Below are 17,544 nucleotides of genomic sequence, written 5' to 3'. Positions count from 1 at the left end.
GACCTTTCACCCCATAGGAACTTGCCCCTGTCCATCATCATATCCATGCCTATAGTCACGGTGGTATATGTTCTAACCAACCTGGCCTACTTCACCACCATCTCTCCTCAAGTCATGATTGAGTCAGAGGCTGTTGCTGTGGTGAGTGTACTGTTTTTCTTTAATATGATGTGTTTCATCCTTAACTGGGACGTGCATATTGGTTGTTTGTGGTCACAAATTCTCCTCATCTGCTTTTTCTTTCTGTTCTGCAGAGTTTTGGGGAGTACCATCTTGGTGTGATGTCCTGGCTCATTCCTGTCTTTGTGGGACTGTCCTGCTTTGGTGCAGTCAATGGATCACTCTTTACCTCAGCGCGGTGTGTGTTTGCATGTGTACAATGAAACATAAGACAGCATTTTATACATTTAGTATTAATAGTTTAACCTCTTAAGCCCCAACGCACCCTGATAGGGGGGCAAAAGGCAGGAGATCAGGTGGGCTTGGGGCTTAAGAAATTAAAGTCTCCGTATTTTTGGAATAAATAATGATTTAAGAAATTTCTCTTCTAGTTTGTTCTATGCTGGAGCTCGAGAGGGTCAACTCCCTGCTGCTCTGGGGTTGGTCCACACAGACCTGTTCACACCAGTGCCATCCCTCATATTCACAGTAAGAAACCTGATACTTTCAGTGACATTTTACCAGCTGGCTACCAATAAGATTAGGTTAGTATGTTAAATCATGTATGATCATTGCTAAAAACCTCAAAAGTGTCCCCATTTTTGAGGTATTATATGGAAGTGTATATAAATCTGTTTTGATGATACAAAACATTTGTGAAGCATTTGTAGAGTTATTTTTGTTCGAGAAAACTATTTCAGTGAAGAGTTACAGTTAAGTCCATTAAATCCAGTGGATTTTTGTGCATTTTTTATGATGGTGCCTCTGTGCACCACCACAGTAGCTTTTAAATCAGACAGTCAAGATGTGATTGAAGTGCAGACTTGCAGCTTTGATTCAGCGAATTGGACTTTACAACAGTTTTTATACACAGTGCCTCATTTTCAGAGGCTCAAAAGTAATTGGCTGACAAGCAGTTTGAATGTTACTTCATGACAAACTAAGCAGATCTAGTATCTGTGGTTGATTCCAAGTGGTGCATTTTTATTTTCGAGCTCTTATTTAGCTCTTTATTGTCATTTTAAATATCAAAACAACTTCACAACATCTGACTAAGTCAAGAATAGTCTCAAAGAGGTAGATGCATTATTGTTAGGGTCTACAATCAAGACGGCTTCAAGAAAGTAAATACAGAGGGTTTAGAGAAAGGTGCAAACCACTGGTTACACTCAAGAACAGGGAGGTCAGATTAGATTATTACCAGAAAACATCTAAAAGAGACTGCACAGTTCTGAGAAAAAAATTTGGGGGGGGGGGAACAAATGAAACCATGATAAGCTTCTACCAGAGTGAAGGGAAGAGAAAAGTATGGAGGAAAAAGAGAAACAGCTCATGATGTGAAGAATACCACATCATCTGTCAAACATGGAGGTGGAGGCACTGTTATGGTATTGGCATGTATTGCTGCTAGGAGAACTAAGTCAATGGTGTTTATTAATGATGTGAGTGCTGATAGAAACAGCAGGGTGAATTGTGAAGTGTCCAGGGCTACACTTTCTGTTTAGATTCAGCCAAAGCTGCAAAACTGATCAGACAGCGCTTCATGGTGCAAGTGGATAATGACCCAAAAACTGTAAAACCAAGTCAAGAGTTTCTCAAGGCAAAGAAACGGGATATACTTCAAATGCCAAGTCAGTCACCTAATGTCGACCCAACAAAGCGTGTTTTTTCATTATTAAATAAAAACCTGAATGCAGCAATGAAGTACTGGTAGACAATCTCAGTGGAGAAAGCACAACGTCTGGTGATGTCCACGTGTTCTAAACTTCAGGTGACTAACACACTGACTAAAATCAACCCTTACATTAAAAGTGATATTAACTTGTTCAGTTCATTTTGAGCCTTTGAAATTGGAACTATGTCTAAAAATGGCTCCAGTTCTTAAAGAGTTAATGCAGTCCTCTCAAATTAAGGTCTGCATCAATCACATGTTGATTGTTTGGTTTAAAATTCGCTGTGGTGGTGAACAGTAGCAAAAAGCACACAAACTACCCATGGGAATATGTCTGTGAAGGTTCTCAGTCATCCAGGTCATCGTAGTCTAAGCTTGGAGCTTGGAAAGAAAAGCGTCTGGACTTCTTTGAGTTGCTTGAAGACGTTTCACCTCTCATCCAAGAAGCTTCTTCAGTTCTAAGGGTCAATGGTGGGGAGTCCCAGATATAAACCCAGTGGGAGTTTCCCCCCAAAGAGGGACAAAGGACCCCCTGATGATCCTCTACCTAATCACATGAGCCAAGGTGTGAAAGTGTGTGAAAACTCAAAGAAGTCCAGACGCTTGTCTTTCCAAGCTCCTTAGACTACCCATGGGAAGTTAACTGAAAATGGCAGCTTTATTATTGGAAAAACCTCCATTAAATAAACTTTCAAAAAACATCACAGACACTCTTTCATCTCCCTATGTCACGATCTGGTTATAGGGACTCAAACGCAGAGCGGTTAGATGTCTCCAAAATGCAGTTTATTTACAGTTCCAGTGCACAATATATATACAGTGAAGGGAATCCAAAACTCCAGGGAATCACAGGGTAGCTCTCTCACACTCACACACGTTCACACGGCAAGGAGGTCGCAGGTCCGGGGGGGGGGAAGGTCACAAACTAATCACGAAGCATAAGTCCACAGGAGCTGTGAGAACACTAACGTCAGTAGTACAATCATCCAGCAACGAGAGGATCTGTGTTCCAGCCTCAAATAGTGCTCCCGGTGATGACAGGTGATTGTTGTCAGGTGTGTGGGCGGGAGCACACAGTGAGCTCCGCCCAGGCAGAGAGGGAGAGAACCGAAACAGTAAGTGTAGCCTTGTGGGGCCAGCCGGGCAGGCACGGAGACCATGACAGTATAAGACAATAAAAATAAAACAGGAAACCAGAGACATTCACAAAGATGTAGACTTGACACCAATGTTCCCTATAAACTGCGCGCGTGCGCAATTGCGCACTGCTGGCACGGTCTCTGCGCACAGATATGCGTTGCGCACAAAAAAAAAATCTAACCTGAATTGAAATTAAAATGAAAACTTTAACAATTCAGTTTTGCAGTGTTAGTCAGTAAGTGACTGGCTGCTCCCGTATGGGATTAGAACGATGCCACCTTATCCCATAGTCCAGCCAATGATGCGATTCACATTCGTATATACGCAGCTAATCAACGTCGTTGACAGGCTATGACAGCGTCCTTATGTGCCGACACCGGTGTTTTAGCTAGCAAAGCGGCGTGGCTGATGTGGAGTGAAGCCACGTTAATGACAACGTGTACAACCATTGGAGATGTGAGCAGGACAGACGGAACAATTGACGGAAAAAGTGTGGACTTTATACCAGTTTTTAAATGAGGTGTTTTGAGATGTGAGAGATTTGAGACATTTAGCGCAAATCTTGTGTAGTGTAGTCAATAGTTTTGTTGTGTGTGTCAGAACAATGAGGCGACTGCTGAATGTTACAGGTGTTACAGGAGTGATACATCTCCTGTTGTCAGGCCTGCAGGTATCAGGCTGTTGTTCTCCTTCATCTCATAGTGGACAGAAATTATTTTTTGGAGTGGCACAAATAATTTGTGTGGCATCAAATTTGATGCAGAACAGCTGATTGTTCTGTAAATAGTTTGAGATGTTTGTTTAAAAAAACGCCTTGGCTGCATTTTTAGGTAAACAGCTGCAAAAAACTTTGTTGTTTGCATAACTCAGTTACTTTTTTGAAGAAGTAACTATATAATTAATTGCCCAACATTGATCATTCTATACTGTATTTTGCAGACAGAGAGTTACAGGACTCTCCCAGACCACAGACTCATACTCATAATACAAAATAAATAAATAAATAAAAAATGGAAAGTTGTGTTTTCAAAATTGGAGTTCAAGTTACTTTTACTTCCAATAGTGTTAACATACTACACAAGATTTTTTTTAAAATTTTCATTGTAGGTGGGCTAAAGCAGTTAATTAAAAGAAGTCTAACATAAATGTAAATGCTGTAATTTGATTATTTTAATAAACCATGTAACTTGGATGGATTTGATGCTGGCGTGACCACAGTGCACACGTCTAATGTTGCTCACAGTGGTCCAAGGGACCGCTCAGGGAGTTTGTGTGTTCGCTCAGACACATGAAAAATTAGAGGGAACATTGCTTGACACTGAAACGTAGAGACATAACTGACTGAGGAGACAGAAAGAACATGGAGATGAGTGACTAGACGAGGAACACGGGGAAGGCAAAGTAACAGAAACCTAAATCCTAGGAACTAAGAATATAACACAAGCAGAACACAATAAAGAGAACCAAAACAATGAATAACAATAATCAAAGAATAAAAATGAACCAACAAACACAAAACCCTGGGTCACAGACCCAGTACTGTGACACCTACCTGTCTTAAATAACTGCTCTATTCAAGAAAATCACTAAGGAGGATTCAGAAGCCTTGTGTGTGTTTATAATCTATTATCCATCTACTATCTATAATCTAATGTTTCCAGCAAACTAATGCAATCTTTACTCCTTTTTTCATTGTATTAGTGTTTCCTATCGATGATGTATGCCATCTCCCAGGACATCTTCTCTGTCATCAATCTCTTCAGCTTCTTCACCTGGATGTGTGTTGGGATGGCCATCGCTGGCATGATCTGGCTGCGCTTTACCAAACCCGACCTCAGAAGGCCCATTAAGGTGAACGTCTTAGGGGTTAAAGTAGCTGCTCAGTGCGTGTTGCAGAGAAGATCCATTTTGATGGATATGAGTCTCACTGAAAGGTGACCCTAGCCCTACCTTCCTTGTCTGGCAAAACATCAACATGTCTTCTAGTTTCATAAAGCATCTGCTATTTTTTTTTTTTTAGTGAAAGCACCATTGTATCGCTACTCTTGTTATTAGGTGGAACTGGAAACATACTGTTTTTCCAAGACAGGAGGGAGGGGTATTTGGAGGAATACATGATCCTTTGTTTCTATTTCATCATGGGAAAATTACCTTGGCTGACCAGAGTCTTTCATCTTCTCTTTGGCCCACACTGCTTTCAGCTCAGTTATTTTATAAAATCATCTATAAACATATTAAAAGAGGGAGAGAGAGAGAGAGAGAGAGAGCTATTTATATGTAAACCATTCATAAAAAATGTCAGTTTCAACCCAGAAAAAAGAAAAACAAACCGTCAGCTCAAGAAGTTTAACTGATAACTGAATGTAATAACAGTATGGAGCTCTTAACATAACAGTTTAGCCAATAATAATTTCTTCATTGTGATCAAATTGTTGGGGACGCTTAAGGAAAAAGGGTAAGCCATTATGAGAAAAATACTTAAGAGTACAAATGTATTTAGTATCAACTATAGCACATATCATTGTTTCAAAATCAGATCTTTAGATGAAGTCAGGCATCATTCAACTTTGAATATACAGTCTTATAGTTTGAATTTGTATTGATTTGATTGATTTTTTTTTTTTGCATTATTGTCTGATCTGTAAAGTAATCGGTACTGAAAATGTCTTAATATAAAAACTTTAGTAATTATTTGTCTCCTCTTGTTGTTTAATGGAAACAAAGTGGCAGAAAACAGATATCAGTGAAGAAGTTACAGGATCTAAAATCTGAACTTGGGAAGTATTGTCATCAAAATCACTATACATTAGTCTAATCGTTAGCTATAGTTGCATTATTCCAAAGTCCAAATATGATATTTTCTTCTTTTTCAGTGTGTGAGACATCTTCACTCAACAATTATAAACTGTATCTTATCTGCTCACGTCTAATATAAATCGAAACACATCTTCATCTGTTATGTATTTTGTATTTTCTCTCTGCAGATTTTTCTCTTCATCCCCGTTACTTTTGTGTTGAGCTGCGTCTTCATGATCGTCGTGTCCTTTTGGGCAGCTCCCTTCGAGTGTCTGCTAGGCAGCGGCATTATTCTCACAGGCGTCCCAGCGTACCTACTGGGCTACAAGTGGAAAAAACCCCATGTGGTCAAGAAGATGCTGGGTGAGTTGGAGATTTTTTTTGTTTTTTTTAGAGTGAGGCAAAGGTGGTTTGTTGTGAAATTCCTGTGAGATTATCTGCTCAAGTTCTGCTGTGGGCACCGGTACATTTCCTTTGTTTACATAGTTGGTCCGGAGGACTCAGGCAAAAGACCGACGCAGTTTTAAAAAAAAAAAAAAAAAAAAGTCCAACATTTGACCTGTAGTAGCCTAGCAAAGAGAAAACAGACGTGGCTAACGTGACGAGTTGTTTCTCCTCAGAAATCTTCACCATGTTCTGTCAGAAGATCTTCATGTCTGTTCCTGAAGAGAAGGAGCAACACGGGGCGGCTGAATAATGCTGGACAAACCGAGCAAGATGAAAGACTGGGTCAATATTTTTGTCTGGACATTCCTGTAATGTTTACATTCATCCACATGTGATCGGACTTTTTTTGTTTTAACTTTATCTGACCAGGCAGGTAACTGTGAACATATTCAATATTCGCAAGAGTGGCCTGACAAATGGAGGATTTGTTTTATGAATATTTTATGAATACTGCAACTTTTCTGCAAAGAAGACCACCGGGCATTTTACACTCCTTATTATGAATTGATTTTAATATTTCAGCATATCTCCTTAAATGGTCAAACATGCTCTGATGTTCCATGTTAGTTAATGGAAAGCCATCTGTAAGTGTATGACTGCTGCAGGCATATAATTACTTGTGTACTGCAAGTACACAATCAGGAGCTGCAGTGGCCCGTGACATACAGGTATATTTTTCTCCTGAAGTGTACAAATGAATAGCTTAGGCGGGAAAATATATGTCTAATACCACTAACAACCAAACTAGACATAGTATATTATAGTTTAGGGTTTATATTTATAGTTTATATTGTGTTAAAATAAAGGATTTTGCTATAGCTGCTATAATCACGTCACTTAGAGTTTATAACTAAGGTCAGATTTGGAAGAGGCAGAGGTTGTCTAACAAAGCACTTACTTCATTTTCTCATATGGTACTAATGTTTGTGTTAAATAGTAATTCATTCTCACATTTTACTTGATATTGTTTTTTATTTATTGGTAAGATGAACTTGTAGCGCTGTCGTAAAGCACAAGCTAAAGGGAGATGAAAGAGTGTCTGTGATGTCTGCTTGAGCTGCACTGTGAATCAGGTCTGTTTCTTGTATCATTTCATTCTGATATTAAACCTCATCGGCGCCACGTGTGACGATACTCGATGAAAACGATACCAGCATCTCCGTTTGTGCGCCATTGTTGTGAGACGGCGTAGATATGCTCAGATATCTTGGTGGTGTTCGTAGTTAGCCTTAGTGTTTGTACTGAACGTATTTGATGTCTGTGCCAGCCGTGCCAGTGCTGATATTCTATTTCTTTTTGTCACTGTATGACCAAAATGAATGTTGCAACTTTAGAGATGCTGGCTTTGCTTGTAATTTTTGTAGGAAATGTACCTGGAGAGAGGTTTGAGGTTTTCCCAGCATATTTCCTGGTCCAGTGAAGGCTTGGGAAGGGAGGAGCTTCTGAGGAATGTTAAGGGGGATTGGAATCATGTGGAGTGGGAAAAAGGTTTATTACTTTTGCACACAAAGGAGAGACAGCCTCCTTACAAATCTACCACAGATGTACGTATTGTCAGCCTACTCACTGTGCTGGCAGTCCAGGTTTCACAGGCCCCTTTCCAGTGAAGGGAAAGGTCTGAAAAAACATACTAATTCATACTGGTTGCTATTCCTTTAACATTAATGCAGAAGAAGCTTTCAGACAAGAACAAAAGAAAGTCTGTGAGAAAAATGACCTTTGACATTCTCACTGGTAACATCAGACTTTCCGTGGTGAGACACAAACAGCTCTTCTTTTTCTTTTTTTAAAGGAACCCTCTTTAATCTTATTTGTATAAGTTAATGGAAATGTGAAGTTTAAATACAAACATGTAAGTACATTTGCAATTAGCATGCAACAATATTTCTCCCACTTAAAGTATTTAATACGGATTCTTTATTAATGCAGATTGCATACAGATTTAAAAAGAGAATAGCTGAATGCAAATGCTTGCAAAGTTGGCACTGTGGCCATCTTTAAAGGTGAGCTCTCTGAAAGCACACCAATGAACACCAGTCCTCGAAGACACGCCCCTTACTTAATGAATCTACTTAAATTAAAGCCCTGAACACACACGTGTGTCTAAAAACACACTGATTCCAGTTACGATGATAAGCGGTCTCATATATTTTATTTTATGCACAACGTGCTGCATCGGTGTGTGTGCGTTTGTGTAAAGTATTATGATATGTGAAAATCAATAACGCAAATGTAATTGAGAATAAAGGAAGCTCATATTTTTGATTCTATAATCTTATTCTATAATATTGTAACTGTTGTCTGTGAGTGACCATAGTAGGTACTGTACGTGTAAAAAATAAAACTATTTTGTTCAAAGTTTGATTGTTTGCGCTTTTGTAAAGCAGACGGCCAACAAAAGGAGTCAGAGGATTAAAATCTGATTGCTTGCTCCTGCAGAAATGCAGCAGCTGGTCGACAAAAGGCCGGCCGAAGCCCCTCTTCAGGCACCGGCTTCAGATAAAACAAAGATTCTCTGAACATGACATCCTAACGTCCAAATGAGGATGTTTCTCAAAATAGCGTTATCATCTCAGCCATCAAATGTCTGGTAGTGCTCTGTGTCACATGCACATTGCTTCTTGTTTGTCCTGTCTTGTTTGTTGGCTCTCAGACAATGACGCTGCCGACCCGCTGTGCTGTCAGGGGACTTCATATCCGTCTGAAGAGGAAATGAGACGGCCCGATGGCTGCTGATGGAGCTCTTATCAGAGCTGCTGGACACAATATTAGTGGTGGGGGATTGGACAGGCAAGGAGCCGATGAATGCGCAAGTCACGTCTACAAATACAGAGTATTTTGATATATTAAGTGAAGATGGAAGTGGGGAAAGGGTTCAAAGCATTTTCAGAAGATGTGGTGAAGTCGAGGTGTTAGTGTATTCTTTGTCTTGAAGACAGTGTGGGTAAAATCAGTTTTTTTTTAAATATGTATATAATATTATACAATTAGTTTAGATTACAGAAAGCCGACTATTGCAAATGTTTTTGTTATAACATATGATCATCGTTTTACAGCTTCTAAAAACAAAAAAACTTTCATCTGCTTTTGGCATCAACATTAGGGCTGTGTATCCAACACTAGATTTCACCAGCAGGTGGCGATAGAGGCCCATCAATAGAAAGATGATGGCGAATCACTGAAAGGAAACTGCCGAACTACGGTAATCACCCACGCAATAAAACAACAAAACATATTAAATTTAGAACATCTGCCTTTGAAACTGTGCAAATCTTATTATTAATATTACTAATCTCTACGTTTCCGTTCACAAATTATTAAATTAGTCTAACAAATGCTAGTTTACCTGTATTTTAGCAGAGTATTTTTCCTAAGACGAACATGCTGCAGATGAAGATGAGCCATGGGTGAGGGTTGCTCAAGGGCACAACTGAAGAGGGAATGATAGTGAAGCCTTTGATATCCTTTATCACTGTTAAAACATATCAGCGTCCCACTTTTAGGAATCTGATTTACTATAATTAAAGTATCTTTCTATTTTGAGGGTTTAGGGCAAGGATGTCAAACTCATTTTATATTTTGGTACAACCCATTTTGATCATAAGTGGGACAGACCAGTGAAACTCTCCTGGCTGTTAGCGTAAAGAAGCTTAACTACACATTTAATCCCAGAGACATTTTAATATAAGAACACGAAACTCAGTTTGAGCAGTACATCTCAGTTTGTCTGCATGTGAAATAACTGTTGCTCTGGACCTAAACTGCAAGAAATAAATGTTCTGTTAGCTTACTGCACAAACTGTCATATAGTTATAAAACAGAACATTTGTAATAATTGACAGAATGACGTTTTTTAAACATGATTTTTTTACAGTAAACCTACCGTAAAAACCAAACATTTCTATAGCATCTGGCGAAAAAAAACAGGCACTCTGTTATTTCATTGTATATCTATTACTTGTTTACTCTGACTTGTCATGGGGGAGCGCTTTATCAGTAGGAAAAGCCATAAAACTTATGAAATTATAAGCTTGTAAACATTTTTTATATTTTTGTTCTTTACATTTTCGAAAGCCGTGTAATACATCAGATTGGAGTCTCTGACAGGCCCATTCTGGCCCCCGGGCGCTATGATAGACACCCGCTTTAGGGGAACTAACAAACTGGGAGGTTATAGTTTTGTGAATCGGCTCTAGGGGGCACTGCGCCATCACCACGATGGAAAGAGAGAGCAAGAGGGCAAAAGAGAGAGGGGGAGTAGAAAGGGCAGAGAAAGCGCTGATGCGAAAGGCTGATAGATTCCATTTCTATTTTACCTTTAATCCAACTGTGAAATTCATAACTAAAAGGCAGATTTTGTTCTTCTTCTCAGGTAGTTCTCTGAAAGGCCGTGTACTGCTGCATCAACTCTGAGTTTCATCATGGCACTTTTAGCAAAAAAACATGGCCAGGGGGCAGGAAAAAAATGTTGCTTGGTGTTTTATATTGATCTAGTCTGGATTTTATGGGGTGGGGAAGAAAAAATAGAAACAGCGAAAAGGTTAAAAGCACGTTAAATGAAGTTACACTATCAAACCTTAACTTTTCACCTAATGAGCCATGTGACAGCAGCTACATCAACTCCTGCTACATCAAAGGTAATTCTCCTAATTAACCCCAGACACATGCAGGGGGAATGCAAAGTTGCGTTTACAGGTTGCTGCAGCGATCAGGCAGAGCTCATCAAAAACACTAATGAATCTGTTAAGACTTAATGACAGCCATGCAGTCAAAAACAAGCAGAGACGCACACCTTTTTTTGTTTTGTTTTTCACTTTAAACATTTTATTACAGACAAAAGAAAACAAAAAGAAGTAATTGTGACACAAAAAAGAAAAGAAAAAAGAATCTAATGCTGGTACATTAGCACCAACAGCAGTTTTTGAAAAAATATTATTCTAATAATCATGTAGTTTGATCATTAATAGTAATAATAATAATAATAATAATAATGATAATAATAATAATGCACCCTGATGAAAATAAGCCAAAATTTTACTTCATTTCATTTATAAATAGACGTGGAACCTGCAACCAAATTAAATAGAATGACCATATGATATTTAACAAAAACATAATGGGTTCTCTCATCACTGGCTTTAAAACTTTAAAAGAAGTATGTTTGGCAGGTTTATACACAAAATTAAAATATCTGTCCTGACGAGCAATCCTCTGAAACAAAATCCTGCTACAGTGAAAAAAAAGAAAATCTTAAAGAATTATTTTTCTTTACAGAAAAAAAAGATAAAGATGAGTTCAACACAATTCTAAAACACCTAATAAAACTAGTCAAAAACTTTAAAACCCACTGTTATGTTTTTTTTTTCTTTTTTAACCTTTAGTAACATTTCACATTTAGCAACTTTTTTTTTTTTTTTGTTATTCACCTGTACAAGTGGTGCTGGGACTAAGGGGTGGCTGGGCGGGGTCACAGGTGTAGGGGAGGAGGGTGTGGTCTTTACTGACCTAGTAAGTAGGAGGAGCTAAAAGGAGAGGTTTCAATCTTTGACCTCTACAGTTCTGCAGCGTCCTGAGGCCATGTGAAGAGAGTGCGACACTCTCTGCCGGAGCTCTGCCAGCTGTGGAGGAAATTGAGCATTTTGCAGTCTTTGCATTTCCCTCTTTATTTTGGAGAGATTTGAGACTGGTGAACACAGTTTCAACACGAGTTTTAGTGTGTGTATTCCCTCACTGAATCCGCCTGCACAAAAAAAAAAACAATTGGAAAAAAAAAGAAAAAGAAAAAGGCAAGGGACTGCAGCTAAATACACACATAAGAGGAATCCATTTTGGTGATATTTACAATCACGCTGTGATAAATAAAGGAAAGGATGAAGTCCTCTACTGAGGGCAAGGATGATTTACAAATGCGTTTGTGACTATACCTTCATTTTAAATGTCGCTTTGCTTTCACTCACTTCGGGTGTTTCAGTCTGTCCCGAAGAACATCCACCCCGATGGGGTGACTATATTCTATTTTCCTGCGTTAGCTTCTCTACCCAAGACCCTACACTTGGAGTATGCTTTGAGCATTTTAACTCCCCAAAACAAGGGCAGTCCATGGCAAACAGCGTAATGGAGCAAAGAGGAGTGGAATCATCTTTAAAAAAAAATCTAGACAAAATGAGAAGATGTTTTTTTTCTTTCTTTTTCTTTTCTTTTTTTTTTTTGGTCTTCATTTCCAGTATGTTGGCATGAGCTTAAAACTCACTGCCCCCTCAAAAAATGGAAAGTTCACTGATAAGGAAAAAAAAAAAAGCAAGAGAAGTGCCTCGGGCTTCTGGCCGATCTAAGTGCTTGGCAAATAGGTGAAGTTACTGTAGCAGTCTTTGGGATTTTCGAAATCCATCAGGAAAAAAAAGAGAGAGAGAGAGAAAGAGAAAAAAAATGGTGTAGAAGCAGATACATCGATGATGTTGTTGTTATGTTAGAAAGCTCCCTGGAGTCTGACATTTGGAGGTCTTTCAACTTCAAGTGAGGTAGAGAGGCTTGTCTCGAGCTCCCATGCCGCTGCTGCTGAGGAAAGAAAGAAAAACAGCGTTAATGTATGGCTGGATATACGTGTGAATACGGGGGTGTTATCCTATATTTCACTGGGAAAAAGCTGAAGGATTGTTAAACATTTGTCACGGAGGGACTGGCATTAGAGAGCGGCTTCAGAACAAACATAAAAGCTGACGATGAAGCGTGCACATCAATAAGCGTGAAGCCAAAATTTGAAGATCACTTGTTACTTGAAATGTCAAACACAAAGTCTGTTCTCCAGTTATCTCTACTGACATACTGGAGACAACTTAGCTCCCTCCAAAACTACAAACTACAATGACTTGACACTGAGAGTAAAGGTTTAAGCAAACACCCAATATTACTTCAAAGACTGTCAAACATGATTTGACCTAGGCGTGATCCCGTTTGACATCCAGATGAATCAGCTCTAAATACAGGAGACGCCGACTTACAGCTCAGCTGCCTCTCAAAGTAGCAACGCAGCGTTTCAGGTGTGAGACAAAACATTCTTCTCGTGCCTGCTCGGATATCTTGATTCAATAAGGCAACGTGTGCCGAGCGAAACACGGGGAAACTTAATTGGATGTCACACTTTTTTCCAAGCTTGGTAATAGCATTGTTCTACTGCTGCATTACTCATTTCAATTTCAAGGAGATGCTTTGCTTTAGCAGGGAAATTGCAGTTTATGATTAATACTGTCTGAGTCTCTGAGTGTGAAAGTGAAGTGGTTTAGAGTAACTCATTTGGAAAATGAGTAACTGTCAGACAGCTGCTTAGTATTCTCAACAATCAAATGTCTTGGATTGCACTCACAGAGGGACAGAGCTTTTTGTGTGTGTGTGTGTCTGACTCTGTAATTCCCGTACGGAAAGAACTAATGTACTAACAGCATAATATTGTAAGCGGTGCAAAGAGCTCACCTGCAATGGTTGGGTCCGCAGTCCCTGTTGCAGTACTCGCCATCCCAGTCGGGGTTCTGGCCGTGCACTGGATTGGGGGCCCCGGGAGACTGTGAGCCCCCAACACTGTTCTGGTAATCAGCTTGAATATGGGAGAAACCCTGCAGATAGCAGGAGAGGCGAGATGAGCACAGGATGTTACACGACTTCAGCTTTATGATGGCCAGCCATCAGAGTTTGCTGAGCCATGATACTGTATAAGGCTAAATGTTGCCACTGGTCTATATGAGTTGTTACGCATTCACATTTGGCGCATTGCATTGACGAAATCACCCTTCTTAGTTTGGCAAGACACCCTGCTGCTGGAATGGAAACATTATGGACTCAGAGGGAAAGGAGAAAACAGTTTGATTGAGACTAAATGGGTCTTTTATGCGTTAAAAGAGGAATTGAGAACTCTTTATTAGAGAGCGAGGCTTTACTGGAAGTTTTTCCTCTTTAGAAAACAGCAGTAACTGATGAGTAACTGTTGTTGATTTTATATTAAATCACAACGGGAGAAGCATTAGATGCTGAATATCTATGGAAGCTAATTAGGAAGTAAATAAAGGTGATGATATTTGTATATTTGTATGTGAAGTGAGTCTAGAGGAAACACAAATCCCTTTGGGGTTATATAAGGAATGGGCATCTGGTGGAAAATATCTGCCAAATGAAACATGCAGAGCTACTCGAGTGGCGACCCAACAATCGAGAAGCTGAAAGTAGCTCATGCTGTCTGCTAGCATGTGTGTTGTTGATCATCTGTAGAAGAAGCATGCATAGTGAATTTTAATAACAGCTAGACCAACCTGTTGGCTGAGAGGAGGGGAATGCAGAGGTGCCTGGAGCCCCATTTGGTGCGAGATGATTGGTTGCGACTGCTGCATTCGGATTGGCTGGTTGAGCAGGGAGCTCTGATGCAGGGAGAGCTGAGCGTGCGGATGCAGAGGTGGGCTGATTTGGAAAGGTGCTGGGGGAGAGGCACTCATGCTGGGTGGGAGCATCTGGGACTGGCCGAGGGTCTGCGCCAGTGTGTGGCGGGGTGGCCCGCCGTAGCTCTGGAGGTCTGACAGGGGAAAGGAGCCCGGCGGGCCCAGGTACGGTGAGGAGGGCTGAGGGGGCACGCTGTACAGAGGCTGCTTGGGGGGCATCATGTGGGAGGACTGGCTGGTCTGCTGGGCACTTTTTGGTTCAGGGTCATTGTATGTCTGTGGATGAAAATACATCATATTAAGACAAGAAAGGCCCCATTAAGGACACTGCACTCATCAGCCAATATTCATCTGATAATAACACGTGTCCCTCATTCCTTTTAAAGAGAAACTTTTTTCCCCCCATCATGCTCTGTATTGTTGAATAGGTTTTATTTTTTTTAAACTGCACGCATTGTTATGCTACAGGAAAGTGCCAGCAAGCAAACCAGGTCGTATCTGTTTCCTATCACAGCCACAGGGATATCCTGCTATTTTCCATCATACATTTTTGTTGGACTTACAGAGAATTATTTTTTAAAGCAATAGTTTGAGATCTTTGCTTCTTTGCTTTCTTTCTAAAATTTCGATGAGAAAAATCAACAGATCCATGCAGCTGTTTCCCCTGATCTAGTATTTATGCAAAGCTGAGCTAGCTTTCTTATTAAGCATGTAGGTATGTAATAAAGGCTTTTTCATCTAATTAGAACCTAAACAGGCTATCTCCTAAAGCGTTACATTTACTGCTGAATTATTTGTGGAAAGCTTGCACCCTTGCACAAATTACTTTCTTTATTGACTGAGGCTTTGTTTACTAAATCTCTACGAGGCTCCAGGCTGTGCGTAAAATATAATCTATATCAATATTCATAATGTGCAAAATATGAGAATAAACCCGTGCTGGATTTTTCTTTTAAGCATGCGACAGTTGTCACCTCTACACCCATGTAGAGGAGCTGACAGATGGGCAAAGATTGTACAGATTAAAAACAAAAAAATCGTAAACTTCACCAAAAAACCCCTCCGAATTTGACCTTTCCCAGGCTGGACAGTATCACACTGAGCAGGAGCAACACCCGTAAAACACCCCACCTCTATCTTCACCCCACCCTCTCCAGGCTCCTGTGATGAGCTGTCAGATTGCTCATCTCCAGCCATCAGTGTTGATTAGAAGGTAATGGAGCCCATTTGTATGAATAGAGCAAGGGGCCGAGGTAATGATCAATACACACCTTGACAGATAGATGGGAAAAGGAGTGGGACACACACACCCACACACACACATACATATATGCAGGACCCCAGGCAGAGAAATGAGACTGTTTGCCTGCAGAACAAATGGAATGACAAAAGGAATCTTCACCACACTACATTGTGTGTTGTTAATACAAGACGGCACTAAACAATGCAATTCGCAGCCCTCCTCCTTGCCTTTCGTTATTCCCTGTGCTGCGTTGCTGGTTTATACAAACCGGCATCATTCATGGGGCAAAAAGGATGTCATAGATCTGAATTAGCGGGAAAGTGTCAGAGGTGGGAATAGCAGCAAAGCCCACAAATGCCTCTGTTGATTTGGATGTGCTTCCAGCTCTAGATGACGAGAGGAGGAACTAATGCAGGACACAGGTAAATTAATGATTGCTTATTTCCAAAGATACATACAGTACAGAGTATCTGATAGCCCACATAGCGCATAAGAGAGTTATTATATTGTCTTCTCTAAGCCGCATACACATTATGGCCATTATGGATGTGTGCTTTGACTGGCCGACCCCTCCCCCAACCCTTCACCCTATATCACCATACCAACTACAAACCCCTACCCCCACTGTGCACCCTATGGAAATCAAGTATTGTTCCAAATAGGGCCTGTACTTTGAGCATCACCCCCCCCCCAACCACACTCTTTTTCACCACCACCAGCTCATGCGAAAGAAGGTCCTCCCAGCCCATTAGCAAGTATTTTACATCCAATCCATCATCAGTCTTAGCCAGGGCCTGTGTGTCATAAGCGTTACCTTGGAAACCAGACTGGCTCGGTACGCGGCCAAGGCTTTCAGGTACTCTTTCTTAGCCGCCTCGGTTTTCCTCTTGTACCCCTGTGAAGAAATAAAATCAAAACAAGAGGCTTCAGGTGAGAGCAGAGTTTGACTCGCTCATAAACGTGCAGACACACACAGACACACACATCTGTCAATAAACACACACACACACACGACTTTTTTTTTAAGGCAAACTCTAACACTCTCTTAAACACATCCTGCGCACATGAACATGCACGCACACACAAACATACACACACATACACATAAAAAGATGCTTAATGTTTCCCTTTCCATCAGAGCCAATGGTACAGAACACCTCTATTTCCTCATCACAGCACTAATACTCCCTCATCTCAATGTGTCTCTCTCTATTGTAGCGACACATCATTTCCATTCCAATCCACCTAGAGAAATGAACTGGAACTTCTCTCTCTCTGTCCCTTTAGCTCCACAATAACACTATCAGTACATTAGTGATAAACCAGAATGGTTGTTGTCATTTGGCACATTACGATGTGAGTTTTGTTTGAAACTGCCTTTCATATTGTCAGAGGGATGTACAAGCCTCTGATGTCATGTGTTTTCCAACAGACTGAAGTGTGTTTGCATGAAGAATGTGAGTTTGTGAGCGCACATGGACTTCTGCGTGTGTGCTGTTGTACAGGTATTTTCTGCCAGCATATATAGGTGTGTATATATATATATATATATATATACACACACATATATATATGTAATGATGAGTGTCTGTGTAGGATGCAACACCATGATGGAAAATGGTGCTATTAACTATAAGGGCTATGAGGCAAAATTATGTCTATTATGC

General features: G+C 40.2%; 2 protein-coding genes across 6 annotated transcripts in view; one reads left to right on the top strand and one right to left on the bottom strand.

The window, feature by feature from the left end:
• Nucleotides 1-8,572, top strand: part of LOC102301713 (large neutral amino acids transporter small subunit 1) — a gene marked incomplete in the record, with an annotated part of 12,334 nt that extends 3,762 nt beyond the window's left edge. The window contains 6 exon segments of the mRNA XM_014341366.2: nucleotides 18-141; nucleotides 255-358; nucleotides 552-648; nucleotides 4,673-4,822; nucleotides 5,956-6,130; nucleotides 6,388-8,572. Coding sequence (XP_014196852.1) covers nucleotides 18-141; nucleotides 255-358; nucleotides 552-648; nucleotides 4,673-4,822; nucleotides 5,956-6,130; nucleotides 6,388-6,464 — 727 coding nt within the window.
• A 3,035-nt stretch (nucleotides 8,573-11,607) lies between these two features.
• LOC102299565 (TOX high mobility group box family member 2) overlaps nucleotides 11,608-17,544 on the bottom strand; it is an 81,065-nt gene continuing 75,128 nt past the window's right edge. For 4 of the 5 annotated variants that reach the window (XM_042228118.1, XM_005946370.3, XM_042228121.1 and 1 more), the window contains 4 exons: nucleotides 16,692-16,772; nucleotides 14,512-14,910; nucleotides 13,682-13,821; nucleotides 11,608-12,769 (listed from right to left, as the gene is read on the bottom strand). In XM_042228118.1, coding sequence (XP_042084052.1) covers nucleotides 12,724-12,769; nucleotides 13,682-13,821; nucleotides 14,512-14,910; nucleotides 16,692-16,772 — 666 coding nt within the window. In that variant the 3' untranslated portion in view covers nucleotides 11,608-12,723. The remainder of the gene's footprint in view (nucleotides 12,770-13,681; nucleotides 13,822-14,511; nucleotides 14,911-16,691; nucleotides 16,773-17,544) is intronic. The other variant, XM_042228120.1, reaches the window with a different exon arrangement.

The sequence above is a fragment of the Haplochromis burtoni genome, unplaced genomic scaffold (genome assembly GCF_018398535.1).
Source record: "Haplochromis burtoni strain Fernald_Lab_line unplaced genomic scaffold, NCSU_Asbu1 Contig_306, whole genome shotgun sequence".
Taxonomy (NCBI): Eukaryota; Metazoa; Chordata; class Actinopteri; order Cichliformes; family Cichlidae; genus Haplochromis; species Haplochromis burtoni.
The sequence above is the reverse complement of the archived record's forward strand: the minus strand, read 5'-3'. Positions and strand labels throughout refer to the sequence as shown.